The sequence below is a fragment of the Eptatretus burgeri genome, chromosome 15 (assembly GCF_056783735.1).
Source record: "Eptatretus burgeri isolate ZD-2024b chromosome 15, Ebu_testis_v1, whole genome shotgun sequence".
NCBI lineage: Eukaryota > Metazoa > Chordata > Myxini > Myxiniformes > Myxinidae > Eptatretus > Eptatretus burgeri.
Window position 1 is genome coordinate 38,096,749 of NC_140975.1, and position 17,165 is coordinate 38,113,913.

The window sequence follows — 17,165 nt, forward strand, 5'->3', positions numbered from 1 at the left end:
GAGAGAGAGAGAGAGAGAGAGAGAGAGAGAGAGAGAGAGAGAGAGAGAGAGAGATAGAGAGAGACGTAAGACGTAAGAAAGCCCAACTGGAATTTGCCAAAACACAACTGAACAAGCCAAAATCTGTCTGGGAGAATGTCGTGTGGACAGATGAGACCAAATTAGAGCTTCTTGGTGAAGCACATCATCTCTATGTTTACAGAAAACAAAATGAATCCTTCAAAGAAAAGAACACCTTCCCTACAGTCAAACATGGAGGAGGTTCACTGATGTTTTGGGGTTACTGTGCTGCCTCTGGCACTGGGTGCCTTGAATGTGTGCATGGTATCATGAAATCAGGAGATTACCAAGGCATTTTGGAGCACAATGTTCAACCCAGTGTCAGAAAGCTGGGTCTCCGTCAAAGTTCATGGGTCTTGCAGCAGGACAATGACGCCAAACACACTTCAAAAAGCACCCAGGAATGGTTCAAGACAAAATGCTGGACTGTTCTGAAGTGGCCAGCAATGAGTCCAGATCTAAATCCCATTGAACACCTGTGGGGGAGATCTGAAAACACCAGTTGGGAGAAGGCACCTTTCAAATCTAGGAAACTGGAGCAGTTTGTACAGGAAGAGTGTTTGGCCAAACTGCCAGTCGAGAGGTGTAGGAAGCTCATTCATGGCTATAGCAAGTGCTTGACTGCAGTTCTTTGTCCAAAGGCTGTGATACCAAATATTAAGTCTTGGGAGTCAATAATTTTTTAAATGCCATTTCTTTTTATTTTCTGATTTAAAAGTAGATATTAAGTTATGAATGAAAAACAAAGGTTCTGTCATATTAACAGTGAAATAAAGAATTGTGGAGACCAAATACTTTTGTCAATCAACGTATTTTTGAGAAAATTGTGATTTATTTGATAAACTGCAAGGGTGCTAATATTTTTCACCATGGCTGTATTTACTGTGTACAAGTACACACACACACACACACACACACACACACACACACACACACACACACACACACACACACACACACACACACACACACACACACACACACACACACACACACACACACACACACACATATATATATATATATATATATATATATATATATATATATATATATATATATATATATATATATATATATATATATATATATATATATATTATCCCTGTGTCGTAAGAGGCGACCAGGGTTGCGTCAGGAAGGGCATCCAGCGTAAAACATGTGCCAAATCACTATGCGGATCATATAGATGATCCGCTGTGGCGACCCCAAACGGGAGCAGCCGAAAGAAGAAGAAGAAGATATATATATATATATATATATATATATATATATATATAGATATAAATGTATATTTATTTATATGTATTTATATATATACATATATGTATATATTTGTATATATATAAGTATATATATGTATATATATATATATATGTATATATATATATATATATATATATATGTATATATGTATATATGTATATATATATATGTATATATATATGTATATATATATACATATATATATATTATATATATGTATATATTAGTGAGGTATGCTTACACATTGTAAGCAATAACAATCCGTGCTTCCCCATTGTCTTGGGTTGCTCACCTGCATTTGATTTTTCATTTATTTATTTTCATTAATTTTTTTCATTTATTTATATTTTCATTTACGGATGTTTTCCGATAGTTCTGTGAATTTTTTCTCGGTGCATGGGCTTCAATGTCCATTGGCAAGCAAAATTTCAGCTTTCTACGGAATGTACCGATTATTAATATCATTCAGTGAGTCAGTGGTTTGAGAGAGCTTTGCATATACCCTCTTATGGACAGGCTGTCGCTGCTCCTATGGTTGGCAGTGAGTGTCCCGGAAGCAGCAGCAGAAAGAGAGTTGCAATTTTATATGTGAGAGAATTGTGTGCTCAGCTGGTGAGTCACCCAGATAGTTCAGATGACAGAGCACTGGTATGGTTCACCAGAGCACCTGGGTTTCATTCCCTGCCTGGATTTGTAATTTTTCATATATATATATATATATATATATATATATATATATATATATATATATATATATATATATATATATATATATATATATATATCTATATTGCGTAAATGTGTGATGGGAGAAGGAAGGATTTGAGAATATAGGGAGGACATTGAAAGTGACAAGAGTGAGACATTGGAGAAGCCCAGCAGCTCAGTGCAAATGTGTTGTTGACATTACTTTTCAAGCCAGCAGGGTTTGTTTTAGAACATAATTATGTTTGTTTGTTGTGCTTTCTTCATTTTCCCGACAGTCGAGTAAGGAGCAGCTGCTGGAAGCTTGGAAAAGGTTTCTTCCAGGACAGAGAATGGCAATGGCTACGTCGGACGTCTCTGCCTTGTCCGGCAGTGTTGAGGTATTGCTAAACAAAGTTTACTTGTTTACTTGAGGTACGACACATAGTAGTGCTGCCGAATATATCATTTGCACACTTACATGCACAAGGCAGATTTCTTCACATACATGGGTGGTTCAAAGTTGACGTGGACTTTATATTTTAACATATATATATACATATATTTATATATATATATATATATATATATATATATATATATATATATATATATATATATATATATATATATATATATATATATAGGTGAATGATGCAAGTTTATGCAAGGATATTTTGTCTACCTTGAGAAAGTTATGTAGGAAGTTGAATCAATACTTGTCAAAACATTTTTGATAAAACCATGATGGTGGGCAACATAGTCTTGTGTGCTGTGGTACAGAGGAGTATTATCAAGTTTTTCTTTGAATTAAGGGGAACATTCAATCAGCTAAAATTAACAGATCATTCATCCTCACTTGAAATGCAATAAGGTTAGTGCAAGGTGGGTATCAATGTGCATCCTGGGTTTGATCAAATGGAAACGAGTGATCATTGTAAGAGCACTCCTGGAACAATACCAAAGATGATTTATTGAAGAAGATTGTGACACGTGATTAGTCTTAAGTTACTTATTTAATGTCAGAGTTCAAGCAAGCCAGGATGGAGTAGAGACCTCGTTCCCCCCCCCACCTCCCCCACTCTCCCCACCAAAACAGATTCAAGGTTCAGCCCTCAGTCGAAGGCTTATGTGTTGTCAGACCTTACCAGTTAAATTCATGTAGGATTTCTATAATATAGGAAAACTATCAATGGAAAGCACTATCGTGTCTCATTACAAAATGAGTTGTGGGACGAGCAATATGCAGATGATAGCCAGGTATGCTATGTGCGGGAGTGACTTTACGACATGTTAATGCTCCTCATATGGCAAATGTGACTATACTACTCGAGAAAAGATGGGTTGGGAAGTTTTAAATCATCTTCCATACCGTTCAGACCTCTGGATGGTATTGATTTTAAGAATGATTAATACATTAAAACATGTGTCCTATAATTGCTGTGCACACATCCCAACAATGTGTACACAGATAGCATAAAGGCACAACCACATTGTTGGGACAAGCATGTACGTTTATGAGGGGAATACCTTGGGAAATAGTTGAAGGATCAGAAAGTTACCCGTCTTTTGATTTTGAACATTTTTTTTTATTTTTTTTTATTTTTTTTACATGATCTAAGGTTCGTAGTGGAGCTGCCACACACACACACACATGGACATACTGATGAACATACACCAATGATACAACACAGCCAATGAGCTTGGGGGAAATACCGTTACCTCCCGAGGTACTATGGATATCAGTGACATCACAACAATGGTGCCGCTTTTCTCACCGCACTCAGCAAGTTATTTCCTCCTCCCCATGAATGCTAATCTATGGGGATTGTCCTTGCTCTTAACCTTTTAAATTCTGAATGTCAAGGAAGGAAGCAGCACATACCATTTTTAAAGTCTTTGGTGTGACTCCGCCGGGGAATTTGAACCACCGACATCCTGGATTCAGAGCAGACGCTCCTAACCATTTATACCATCGAGTCTGGTTCAATTGAATTGAATTATTCACGATTTGTCCACAAAAATGGAAAATTGCATTGTCAAACAAAGCTCACAATCTTAGGTTACAATATTGTACAATTAATTTACAAATGCGATTAAAATAATAAATGACAAAAACAATAGCAAGAGTACAACAAAAACCCACTATCAAACTATCAAAATTACACAGAGAGAACAATTCAACAGAACTGCAGTTTCAATAAAAAAAATACATTAACATAAGTTGTAAAAACCAACATTTAAACTAAAAATCTAAAAGTTGGTAGAATTCACTATAACACACACAAAGAAAGATAAGGTTATTGTCTGAGAGCCTACCACCCCTACCCCCAACATAACCCACAAGTATTGAGTCCTGTAAGATAGATAATAAATTATACGTTACAATAAGCATACAAGTCTAATTCAATACACAAATTAAAGAAAAATCTGAAATTAAACAACAATGTGGAGTTCACTACTTATAAATTTAATGTCTTCCCCACCACCATCCACACGTCAATCTTCTAAACCTCCTTTCCTACCAGACCTCATCTATTCATAAAAATGTATGGCATCAACATTGAATTACTCTCCGACAATGTGCAGGAAATAGGACAAACAAAGCTTGTTGTTTGTGTGTTTCTGCACATCATATTTATGCCTTGTGAAAATTGCTCATAACCTGAACAAAGCCCACGACCTCTCTATTGCAGCGAGACCGCGTCAATACCTGAAAGTGTCACTCTTCATGATCTTCATTTCGAATTGTCAAATTTAAATAAAGCACGAAAGTGCACAAGTATCTAAAGAGGGAGATATGGAAGCATCAATCACAACATCATTTGTAAAGTGCGCTGCTGGAAAAGTCTGACCAACGAATATAAGCTAACTAGTATTTCTTTATCAAAGCATTTATAAAGACTGTTGGTTCTCAGGCAGTGAATAACTTTATAACTGCTTATTATTTATTTATTTATTTATTTATTTATTTATTTACAGCTGTCACTGCTTATTACACAGCACACAATAAAACCATTAACTGTCCTGTTTTTTGTGTAGTTTTGCCAACTAGGGTTATGTTTTGGAGCTATGGATTCATCTGCCATTTAAATGGGTGGATAGAAAGTGGCAACATGAAGATTGTCTAAATTTCATTGTGAAATACTCTGAATAGGTTTTTTTTTTGGCAGCAAAATTATCTGTTTGTGTCCCGAGCCAAAAAAAAAAATTGCAAGCTTAATCAGAGAATCCGTTTGTGCTCCCTTTTCTGAACCCATTCGATGTCCCATTGTCTTTGACAGGAGATGAGGCACTGCCGAAGCAGTCTCATGGCAGGGGAAGAGGACGCAGGGGGGGGGGGGGGTTCATTGTAATCACAGCAGCAAACAGGACAATACTGCTTGAATTTGGTCATGATACAAACGCACAATGGCCTAAGCCTTTGAAAGGCATTATGGGATCTTTGATTGCAACAAATGAGTCAGAGTACACACGTACACACACACACACACACACACACACACACACACACACACACACACACACACACACACACACACACACACACACACGCGCCTTGAAGGTCCATTTCTTCTCGTTCAATGTTCAATAGAGTTCCCATTTATAGTCCAGTTAATCACACACCCGAAAATCGTTTTATCTGCACGCTGTTTGAAAACAAATTCGGGGGTATTGTATTCGGCTCCGTCTGTCCATCTCGTCGTCATGCTATCTCTTCCTAAATGGTTGTGTAGAAATTCACCAAACTTGGTAGTTATGATCACGAGATGGCAAGAAGGCATGAGAGCAGTATCATTTTTGGCCCCACCCCCTGGGGCGGTGTCAAAAGGTCAAATACCAAAAAAATGCAATTACGGTCACATTTTTAAGCTTTTTTAATGAAACTTTGTACATGCAATCAATATTGGGTGACGCATGAAATATTTGACCATTTATGGGATTTGACCCACGGTTCATGCCTTAAGGGGTGGGGACTTAGAGTCACAGGGGTCAAAATGGGGGAAAAAATATATATTCAACTCAAAATTTGATATTGGGTTATTATTGGTGGAACGTTTTCCATCTTTCAACTTTGCTTAAGTGGGAATTGTGGGAATTTGCGATAGCATGCCATCAATTTCACTCTAGTTTTGATTTCATTGAACTTAAGACGTTGATTATTATGTTGTACTGTACATCCATACACTACCAAACCCAACAATGTTGGAAAGGCCATCGATGTAATTGCTAATATTTATTCTGCACTTCTGTGTCCGTAACTTTGTGCACAGGATATCAACATGGAAGTTGGTGAAATTGAGAGAATGTTTTACTCAAAGGATAAAGGAGTGATCACAGCCACGAAAGGATTGAATATCGGAGGAGGAGAAGATGAAGGAATTTTCATTAAGCAGGTTGAAAAGGATTCTCCTGCAGCAAAATGTTCAAAGATAAAAGAAGGTGAAAACAAGTACAAACTCAAGTCGATTTTGTTAATCCACTTGATGTTTTCCACTATTATTTAATATAAAATGTTGTCTTGCTGTTATAGAAGAAGAAAATAAATAGAAAAGTACATTTTCAATAAATCATTCCAGGTCGCCAAATAATGGTGAATGACTTACTTGTTTCACACCTCAATGACAAGTGAAGAAGCTTTCAGCTTTAACATATTAATTTAATTTGTGTCGTGGATTTTGTTTGGAGAAAAGATGTTGTTGTAGTATCATAACCATTCTACGGTGTGGAGATGCAATTGTAACTGAAAGATATCGCAGTTTAAACATAATACAACCCATAATAGCCATGACGGACCCTTGCACACACACAAAATGTGAGCAAACGCATGATGTAGAATTGCATGAAATCATAAAATTTGATGACCCTACAACATCATCCACAACCACCCCCTCCCCCCCCCCCCCACATAGAAGGAACCTCAATACAATCAAACATTATACTCTGAACAGCCATTATTGGTGGTTCACCACACCTGCTTGGAGACCAGCTCCAATCGGACCGTGTCACCAAGGCTTGCACAAAATCTTCCCTGGTCCCCCCTCAAGACTTACCTTAAGGCCCGGTCACACCTTGACGTTTTAGCCAGCGATGGCAACGTGTTAAAATGTATGTAAAACGCTGGCTTACGTTGAACTTTTGATGTTTTTTTTTAAAGATTCGGACGTATTCATAGCGACTTGGTCTTATGTGTAACGCATTGGTAACTACACAGAACGTTTCGTTGTGTTATAGATAACTTATACCAACGAATGCTGAACCTGTTGTCAGCCTACACAACCGATGCCCAACGATAGTCTAACTCAGGCATAGCGCGTTGCACGCATCGCCGACGATGTCGTGACGTAGCCTATTAAAAGGCTGACGCACAACGATTCAAATCATAACTGCCGTAGAAATGGAAGGGTCAAAATCGCGGTCACACCTTGGCGATCTTGCCAGCGTATGCCGACGTAACAAAAAGTGTGTCTAAAACGTTGGGGCACGTCGAATACGGTATGGGTAAGTTTGGTATACGTGAGTAGAACGCTAAATACGCGATCATAAGTCGTAGTAAGTAGAGTACGTCGTAAAATTTTGAACATGTTCAAAATTTTACGACGTACTTGGCGTATGACACACGTTCCGCATGCGATGGGGATAAGTTTTACACACGATATGTGGACGCTTACACACGTCCACAAAGGCTACTTATAAGCTACTCATAAGTCGAAACACGTCGCGGTAATGTCTTTTTTACGCGAAACTTATTTCTAACTTATGTTTGACGTGCTTTGAACCAATTCTTTACGTAGTCCCAACACACATCGACGTATGTTGACGTATTCCAATGACGTCTTCCGGTCGACAAAAAAAAAAAATGAATGTGTTTCTCGCTTACAACTGCCATATAAAGACGTGTTCCCAGCAGTTTTGGGAATTGGTATATAAAAATGGTGTTCATGAAAGGGGAACCCAACAGTGTTTTCGAGTTCCTTTTTGAGTTGATGTCCATGTCAGCAGTAACAGTATCAGTATCAGTATCAGTGTTAGTATGAGTATTAGTATTAGTAGTAGTTTGTTCATGTTGGCAGTAGTAGGTGAGTGTGAGGGGGAGGGTGTGGGTTATGATGGATCGTCCTTGCGTCCGCGTGTCCACGGGAAGGTTCATAGGCTGCCACTCAACGATTTAAATGGCTGCATCCCCACTATTGAAAGTAGACGCTTGCGCTCAACAATTGGATTTTTTTTACACTCAACGACTTTTAAACGGTACCACTCAGCTAGTTTCATTGTTTACAATGAACGATTTAAATTGCTGTCACTCGCCTTTGTTTTTTTTTTTTTGTTTTTTGTTTTTTTGACGCTGAGGTTTGGAAATTTGAAGCGTATCTTCTGAACGTGTTAAAACGCTCAAACTCGACTATTTTAAATAGACGCTGCCGATAGACAATTGGAATCATAGCCAAGCTGGACATCGAAGTGTGAACATCCTCGTCATGCCGAAGAAAAGTTTGAAGAATGCTGCAAATAAGTGTCCTGGCCATGGCCGTGGACGCTGACGCAAGGACGATCCATTATACCGACGTCTTTCAGCCTATGAGTAACTTAAAAGTAACGTCTGTCGACGTGTGGCAACGATCGCGTAACGTGCCAACAACACATTAATCATAGGTTAGAAATAAGTTTCGGGTACGCTAAACATTACCTCGGCGTGTCTCAACTTATGATTAACTTACAAGTAGCATGTGTTGACATCTGTCAACGATCGCAGACCGTGCCTACAACTTGTGGCCAGCGTAGCGGAACGTGTGAGTCATACGCCGGCATACGTCGTGAAATTTCAAGCATGAAAAAATTTGAGGACAACCGAAAAGTACAACGTTTAAAGCCAACGTACAACGACTTATGGCAACGTACTACGACGTATGCCAGCGTGCTCTTAATGTTATCAAAACTTACCCATAACGTATTCAACGTTTGCCAGCGTTTTAGAAAAAAAATTCAAAAATCGGCATACATTGGCTAAAACGTCAAGGTGTGACCGGGCCTTTAGTCAGATTTCCTTTCATTTCCTTCCCAAAATCTATTTCTGGCCACATGGGTCAGTTTATGTCCCCATTCATAAATTGATGTTTATTTAATAAACCGAGTGACTCACCTGACAGTAACATTGCTTGGTCTCATATCATACCAGAGTGCAGATATAAAATGATTTTCATCAATGAGCAAAAGCACAAGATTTTAAAAAACCTCAATTTGGCTCTTTGATATTGAGTGCTTTTACCTCGAGTGGCTTGGTGATGGAGTGCATCTTGTGTTTGAGTCTCATGAACACTCAGCAGAAATGTCTGCAGCCTGCGACTGGGTTTAATTTAAGAGCCATCTCGGGTTTGTTGTTGCTAGCCACCAATACCTTTGCAGCTTGTCTTGAGTGCTCCTAAGTTTTCTCAAGATGATGTGCCTCTACAACCACCATCTTTCGCTTTGTATCACAAAGCAACGAAATATATCATAATGATATAATCATCATAGCATTGAAAAACAACTCACACACAGAATACATCCTCAATAACAGCAAAAGGATAAGTGCTCTTTCACCATCCTCCTGCAAAGTTATCTTGAAAAAAGCCACAATTGGCTGCAGGAAGGAACTTCAACGCAAAATTTTATGACTGGTAAAACACCCCTTACCTTTGAACATACAAATCTGGTTCTTGTGCACCTAGAAAGTTCTAGAATCAATACTCGAGCACAGCTGCCAGGTTGAAGAAAGTGCTGGTACCTTGTACTCTTTACGTTACACTTTCCTTAGCAGGCCACACGTGGACTCCGGGTATGTACATGGCCCCAAGGCACCTTTCTTCACTACAATGAAAGTTTTTTGCTGGCTGAGAAGATGGCCGAAAGTGTGTTGCTAGCACATGTGACTTAACAAAGTTCTCCAGTTGGCTGAGGAAGCACAATAGTGGATTGTTCTATTGTTCATTGCGCTCTTTGAGCATTTTAGAGCTAATGCAAAACTATGATGTAAATACAGCGAAAAATATTTGACTCGCTATTGGAATCCAAGAAAAGCTGATGGATGTTTTCCAGGTGACCAAATCTTAAGTGCAACAGTCTACTTTGACAAGATGAAGTATGAAGATGCGATGAGGATTTTGAAGTTTTCTGAACCATATCAAGTTGAGTTGCAGCTAAAGCATAAACCTGGGATGGATTTGTCAGATATTGAGGTTTCAAGTGCTCCAGAGATGGATGTCAGGGGTGAAGGGAAGGTGAGATCCACATGATATATACAAATGTTTTCTATGATTGCAGAGCAGTGTACTGTTATGTTATATTTCTATGGCTTAGTCATCCTTTTTCAAGCATGTTGTAAAGGCTTTTTCCATTTAATTAAAAGAGTTTGCGATGCCACATTTACCAATATAATCAGACTCACTGGCATTTTGGTTGGAGCAACTGTTCTGAGTCCGAGTATCATACCCAGAGCGACCCAGGAAGTTATGTCACTTCTGCCTCGTTTATCGACCATGATTGTCTAAAGTGAAGTTCAGTGTTGTCATGCATTTGTCTCCATATCTTGTGAGCAATTTGTGTTGCAGCTCCTTCAGGAGCCTGTAGACCATGTAATTAAAAAAAAAAAAACAGTCATAACCAAGGTAGTCATTGATGTTTTAGACTTCAGATCCTTTCCATGGCATCAATGGTGCTCAAACAGTCTCATGGCAAGGATTACACTGGGTGTTTTGCCATTGCCTTTGCAGCAGTAGGAAGGACAGGAATTGGGAACTTGGCCAACGTGCCAGCATTCCATCATCATCTGATTAAGTGAACTTGGGTATACCTTTCCATTGAATGCCACTTGATTGTAGTCAAGTTGTGACACCAGCAGTCACAACTCCTGCTAGTGTGGTGCCCACACCAGGAATCAAACCCAAGCCACCTTGGTGCAAAACAGGTATCCTAACCATGAGACCATGTGGGTCATGCCAGCTCAGAATGGCCTATTCTACTTCGGAGTCTTTAACATGTCAACAGCTACTGATGCTGACAGACAGGTCTCCAGCTTAACATCCTCTCCATCAGATGGCACATTGTTTGATGCATTGCACTGCTTGCAAAACCACAAGGTGACAATTTATAGTTGGGTCGGATGTATAATGCAGATGAGATCACTCAAAGGTCAGGTCAGGTATGGGATCATGCGCAGAAGCAGCGCGTCACTGCATCCACTTTCCGCCGGCACTCCAGGGGCCTCTGTCTGGACATCCTCCAGGCAGATGCCTGGTCCATCCCTATCTCCTTGAGGTGCTGATCAACCTGCTACAACCACAAGACATGTGGTTGGCCCATTGGCCTTCTCCACTCATGATAATCCCTCGCTGAGAGAATCTGGTGAGCAGGATCGGCATCAGGAAAACGAGCCACATGTCCATACAGCCGCATCTGATGCTCACAGACTATGCAGGTAACAAATCTCATTTGAGTCTCTCGCAGCAACCGCATGTTGGACACAAAGTCCAACCAATGATAGCTAAGGATTCTCCGAAGAGACCTGGTACCAAAGGAATTATGTCTCCATCTCAGATCCCGGGTCAGAGTCCAAGTCACACATCCGTGGACAAAGAGTGGAAGCACCAAGGACCCGAAGACTCAGACTTACATTGTCCTGCACAGGTACCAACAGCGCCACACCCCATGATCCAGTGAATCCATGACTCCCCAGGCCCAACCCAGATGTCCACTGACCTCTGGCTCACAGCCAGCAGAGACGCGAATATCACTGCCAAGGTAACTGAATCTTTCCATGACCTCAACATCCTCACCACAAACGGGTATAGACAGGATAGGAGCATCCAAGATGTCAATGAAAGCCTAGGCTGGGATGGTACCATTCTCCTGGATTTAAGCTGCTACTTCAAAGTTGCTCTAACAAGCCTGTGGTCAGTATTGAGGAACTGAGCACTCCAGTAGACCCTGCAGTTCTGGATCATCTTCTCGTGGCCATCAATTAGCAACGACCATCGGCTATTCCTGAAATATAATATAATTTCAAGGATTGTTGTCAATGATGTTAACCTCAAAACATAGTTCCCTTAAGGCCCAGTCACACCTTGACGTTTTAGCCAGCTTATGCCGATTTTTGGAAAATTTGTCTAAAACGCGGTACACGTCGAATACGTTATAGGTAAGTTTTGATAACATTGAGAGCACGCTGAAAAACACTGCCATACGTCGTAGTACGCTGGCTTTAAACGTTGTACTTTTCGGTTGTCCTCAAATTTTCCATGCTTGAAATTTTCAGACTTATGCCAGCGTATGACTCACACGTTCCGCTACGCTGGCCATTAGTTGTAGCCACGTTACGCGATCATTGACACACATCGACACACGTTACTTGTAAGGTGCTCATAAGTCGAAACACATCTTGGTAATGGTTGGCGTCAGTGTTCCAGACTCCCTGGTTTTATTTTTATTTATTTTTTTTCTTCCTTCCTTCGGTATGATGGTGATTTTGACACTTTGATTTCTGGTGCGGTTATAATATAATATAATTAATAGGCTGCCCGTCAACGAATTAAATCATAACCGCACTGTACACTGAACACCGTCATACCGAAGAAAAAAAAAACCGGGAGTCTGGAACACTGACGCTAACCATTACCTTGACGTGTTTCGACTTATGAGTACCTTTCAAGTAACGTGTGTCGATGTGTGTCAACGATCGCATATCGTGCGTACAACTTATTCCCATCGCATGCGGAGCGTGTGTCATACGGCAAGTACGTCGTAAAATTTTCAACATGTTTAAAATTACAAGACTTACTCCACTTACTACGACGTATGATAGCGTACTTTAGCGTTCTATTCACGCATACCAAACTTACCCATACCGTATCCGACGTGCGCCAGCGTTTTAGACGCATTTTTCAGAGGTCGGCATACGCTGGCAAGATCGCCAAGGTGTGACTGCGATGTTGACACTTCCATTTCTGTGGCGGTTATGATTTGAATCGTTGTGCGGCAGCCTTTTAATAGGCTACGCCACGTGATCGTCGGCGATACCTGCAGCGCGCTATGCATAAGTTAGACTATCGTTGGGCATAGGTTGGGAAGGCCGACAACAGGCTCAGCATTCGTTGGTATAAGTATCTATAACACAACGAAACGTTGTGTGTCCGTTACTAATACGTTATGCATACGACCAACTCGTTATGAATACGTCCGAATCTTAAAAAAAAAACATCAAAAGTTCAACTTAAGCCAGCGTTTTACATACATTTTAATACGTTGCCATTGCTGGCTAAAACGTCAAGGTGTGACCGGGCCTTTACCGAATGTAAGAACCTTAACCTATAAGCAAATTTGTGGTTTTCCGACTGCATGGATCATCAGCTGGGCACCGAGTTCTTCCTCGAGGTTTCGATATGTTCAGCCCAGGACCTCTCCAAACGGCGGATCCACAACCCCCATGGTCACGGATCCACATCAGTAGATTACCTCCATCAGCAGATCCACAACCTCAGTTGCATCTATGCAGTCAGTCAACCCATCAATGAAACATAATTAATCAGACTTTCCTCACTGGAGGATTTAATGTATTATCACATAGTTACAACTCACATCACACCTTCTATTATATGACAATACATTAAATCATGCATATCTTACCTTAAATATAACATGTCCACCAACAAAAACGATGTTTTTGCAAGATATGTTAGTCAGCTTGTATGTTTTTTTTTTTTTTTTTGTCTGTAATCACATATAAAAAATTCTGCAGAGCACAGTTATCATTGGAAATTTTTGTAACTTCACATATCAGAGGCCTATAGAGGTCGCTTTCAGTGCACAAAATTTTGAAGGTCAAGGTCAAAGGTCAAGGTCACTTTGTCGCAAATCAGGGGAGTCGACGAAACCCTTATTTTTTGAGTAATTTTGATCGGATCGTCTTCAAACTTCATGGGAATATAGTTCCTAGTCCGGCGCTCAGCTGATTAATTTTTTGTGGCGATTGGCCTTGACCTTCATGTTTTTTTTTTTGTTTTTTTTTTATTTTGCCAAAACGAAGTTTTTGCAAGATATGTTAGTCAGCTTGTATGGTATTTTTTTTTTTTTGTCTGTAATCACGTATAAAAAATTCTGCAGAGCACAGTTATCATTGGAAATTTTTGTAACTTCGCATATTAGAGGCTTATAGAGGTCCCTTTCAGCACATAAAATTTTGAAGGTTAAGGTCAAAGGTCAAGGTCACTTTGTCGCAAATCAGGGGAGTCGACGAAACCCTTATTTTTTGAGTAATTTTAATCGAATCGTCTCCAAACTTTATGGGAATGTAGTATATGGTCTGGCGCTTAGCTGATTAGTTTTTGGTGGCGATTGGCCTTGACCTTCATGGTTAGCGCCTGAGGTCAAACATATTTGACCCCAAGGTCAAATTTTCAAGTTTTAGGAACCATATCATGTAGTACCTCAAATTGAACACCTCGATGAGTGCTTTCTGGATATGTCAAGCTTGAGACATTATGACGTCATTTGGTGACGTTATGAGGCAAACACATATTTTTCATGATTACTCTGTGGAACGATTCTGATCGGAATCTCTCGTAGGCAGATATTCCTCAAGGAGTCGCTCCTGGTGGATAGCAGCTCTGTTCACCTCAGTGTGACCTTAAAGAAGTCACACGTGGTCACCTTTTGGCAAGATACGGGTCACCCTGCGGGTGACATTGGTTTATTTATTTGTTTTTACATATATACATATATATATATATATATATATATATGTTTATATTTTTATATGTATGTGTATATATATATATATATGTTTATATTTTTATATGTATGTGTATATATATATATATATATATATATATATATATATATTTATATTTATATATGTATGTATATATATATATATATATATATATATATATATATATATATATATATATATATATATATATATGTTTATTGTAATGTATTTATATAAATATCTGTTAATAATATTTTTACAATTTGTGTTGTATTTCACGACTTCCGTTTGGTGTCGTTTTATGATCTTAAAGAAAATTTGTTTTAATCTGCTAACTGTAGCTCCCTGTGGTAACACATCCCTGACTCGTTGTTTTAATCTGCTAAATGTTACTTGCTGTGTCAGTAAACGTCTGATGTTGTTTTAATCTGTTGACTAGTGTGTGGTTGCTCTCACAGTCCCAATTATTTCACCTGTAACCGTACCATAAAATAGCTTCTTTGGAATGTTTCTGTCTAAGAAAGGCATTCGTACAATGTGGAATGGAAAAGCATCTCGTTTATCAAATAATTTGGTGTGAAATTTATTATCATTGAAATCGATTTGTAATTCTAAAAAGAGAAACTGACGTGTGAGTTTGGTTTTCCTTTTTAAGTTCGAGTTCTTTTAGATATATATCATCATGAAGCTGATCAAATACAAATCCATCATTCATTGCAAGTAAATAATTAAAGAATCTAAAGATGTTTCCACATCTTCGCACAGTTGTTAGTTCATTCCTGCACATGTTCTGGTCCCAATCAGACTCGTACATGTGCAGGAACAAATTTGCAAAGAAAGGGGCTGGATCTGAACCCATGGCTATCCCTACTGTCTGCTGGAGTATCTTGTTGCCAAATGTAAGGAAACTGTTATTTAGGAGAAATCAAATACTTTCTTTAAGTTTATTTTTTGAAAAACTGCATGAATATTGATTTTCCTTTATTGACTAGTTTGCACTTTTTTTGATAAACATTAATGTATACTTTATTACTTCCTGAAAATGCTGTATCTACCGCTCTGTCCAATGCGGTTAAACTTGCCATGTGGAATGTTTGTGTCTAACGTAGAAAAAGCATAAGTTGATAGAAATTTTGCCTTACCCTTGTTATTATGAATGTTGTGAATACTATTGATGACAAGTTTGGAATTATCAATGATGCAGATTTTTTTAATACCAGAATAAAACCTCACCTTTTCATTGTAGTTTTTCAAGCATTTATAAATTAGTTTCATTGCCCCTGTAACACTACCTGACAATGGCTTCAAACTGCATTCTCTACTTGCAATGATGAACCTCATCTTACAAGGTTTTTTTGCATTTTTGGGATCCAGCAAATGAATGGTAATTTATGGTGTTTATCTGGAACAAAGTCTTCTCCCTTTTGAGTGATTTGTATGGTGTTGTATCAAGTATGCCTGGTGTTGGCTTAATGGTTAGGGTGGTGGGCTTGGGATCCTAGGATTCCGAGTTCAAATCCTGATTTCTGTTGAATTAATACCAGGTGGGGTTGACTCTGCCTGTCATCTTTCAGAGGTTGGCAAAATCAGTGCCAGCTTGCTGGTATCCGATGTCGGAGTGGTGACCCGTCCAGAATTGTGCCCAATAGCCAGCCCAGGAGACTACTTAGGCAGCACCAACACTCTGTACAGAGTATGGTCTCAATGGATGGATGGATGTATCAAGTCTACTTATTTTGTAGGTCTTTGAGAGTCCAGAATGTAAACCCAATTATTAACCTCCGCCATCGAAGATGGATGGAGGTTACTGTTTTCACCCCCATCTATTTGTTTGTTTGTTTGTGAACAGTATTAGGGAAAAACTCCTGGACGGATTTCGACGAAACTTGGTGGGGGGGATTAGGTATGGTCCAAGGATCATGCCGTTAGATTTTGGATTTGTCCAAAAAAAAAACTCAGAAAATTTAGCAACTTTTTTTCAAAAAAATTTCGATTTTATTTGAAAATATATTTGAATTTTTTTTTTTTTGCATTTCTACATGTTTTAAGTGATTTCCAACCCCCAAAAAATTTTGTTTGAGAGAAAAAAAAAATTTGTAACTTTTTTTTCAAAAAAATTCCGATTTTTTTTTATTTTTTTTTTGGCATTTCTACATGCGCATCGATCTAGTTTAGTTTATTCAATCGTCGTGGTTCAGTAGAGTCTGATCCGTTTTGACCTACAATGAATAGGATATCAGGTTCACTTAAGTGACTCAGCAGTATTGGCGGTGGAGGTTTTGCACTCTTCCGAGTGCTCCCCCTCTAGTTCCAAAAGTGTTTGAGTTGGAATGTTTTACATACAAATGCAATATCATTATTTGCTTTGTCAATTGGAACAATAACATGTTGCGTTTGAAGCCGTTTTAAATAA

General features: G+C 38.9%; 1 protein-coding gene across 6 annotated transcripts in view; it reads left to right on the forward strand.

The window, feature by feature from the left end:
* Window positions 1–17,165, forward strand: part of AHNAK (AHNAK nucleoprotein) — an 80,411-nt gene that overhangs the window by 43,150 nt on the left and 20,096 nt on the right. For 5 of the 6 annotated variants that reach the window (XM_085857755.1, XM_085857757.1, XM_085857753.1 and 2 more), the window contains 3 exons: window positions 2,310–2,411; window positions 6,285–6,453; window positions 10,087–10,268. In XM_085857755.1, the coding sequence (XP_085713881.1) occupies window positions 2,364–2,411; window positions 6,285–6,453; window positions 10,087–10,268 (399 nt within the window). In that variant the 5' untranslated portion in view covers window positions 2,310–2,363. Of the gene's footprint in view, window positions 1–2,309; window positions 2,412–6,282; window positions 6,454–10,086; window positions 10,269–17,165 lie in introns of those variants that run through there. The other variant, XM_085857758.1, reaches the window with a different exon arrangement.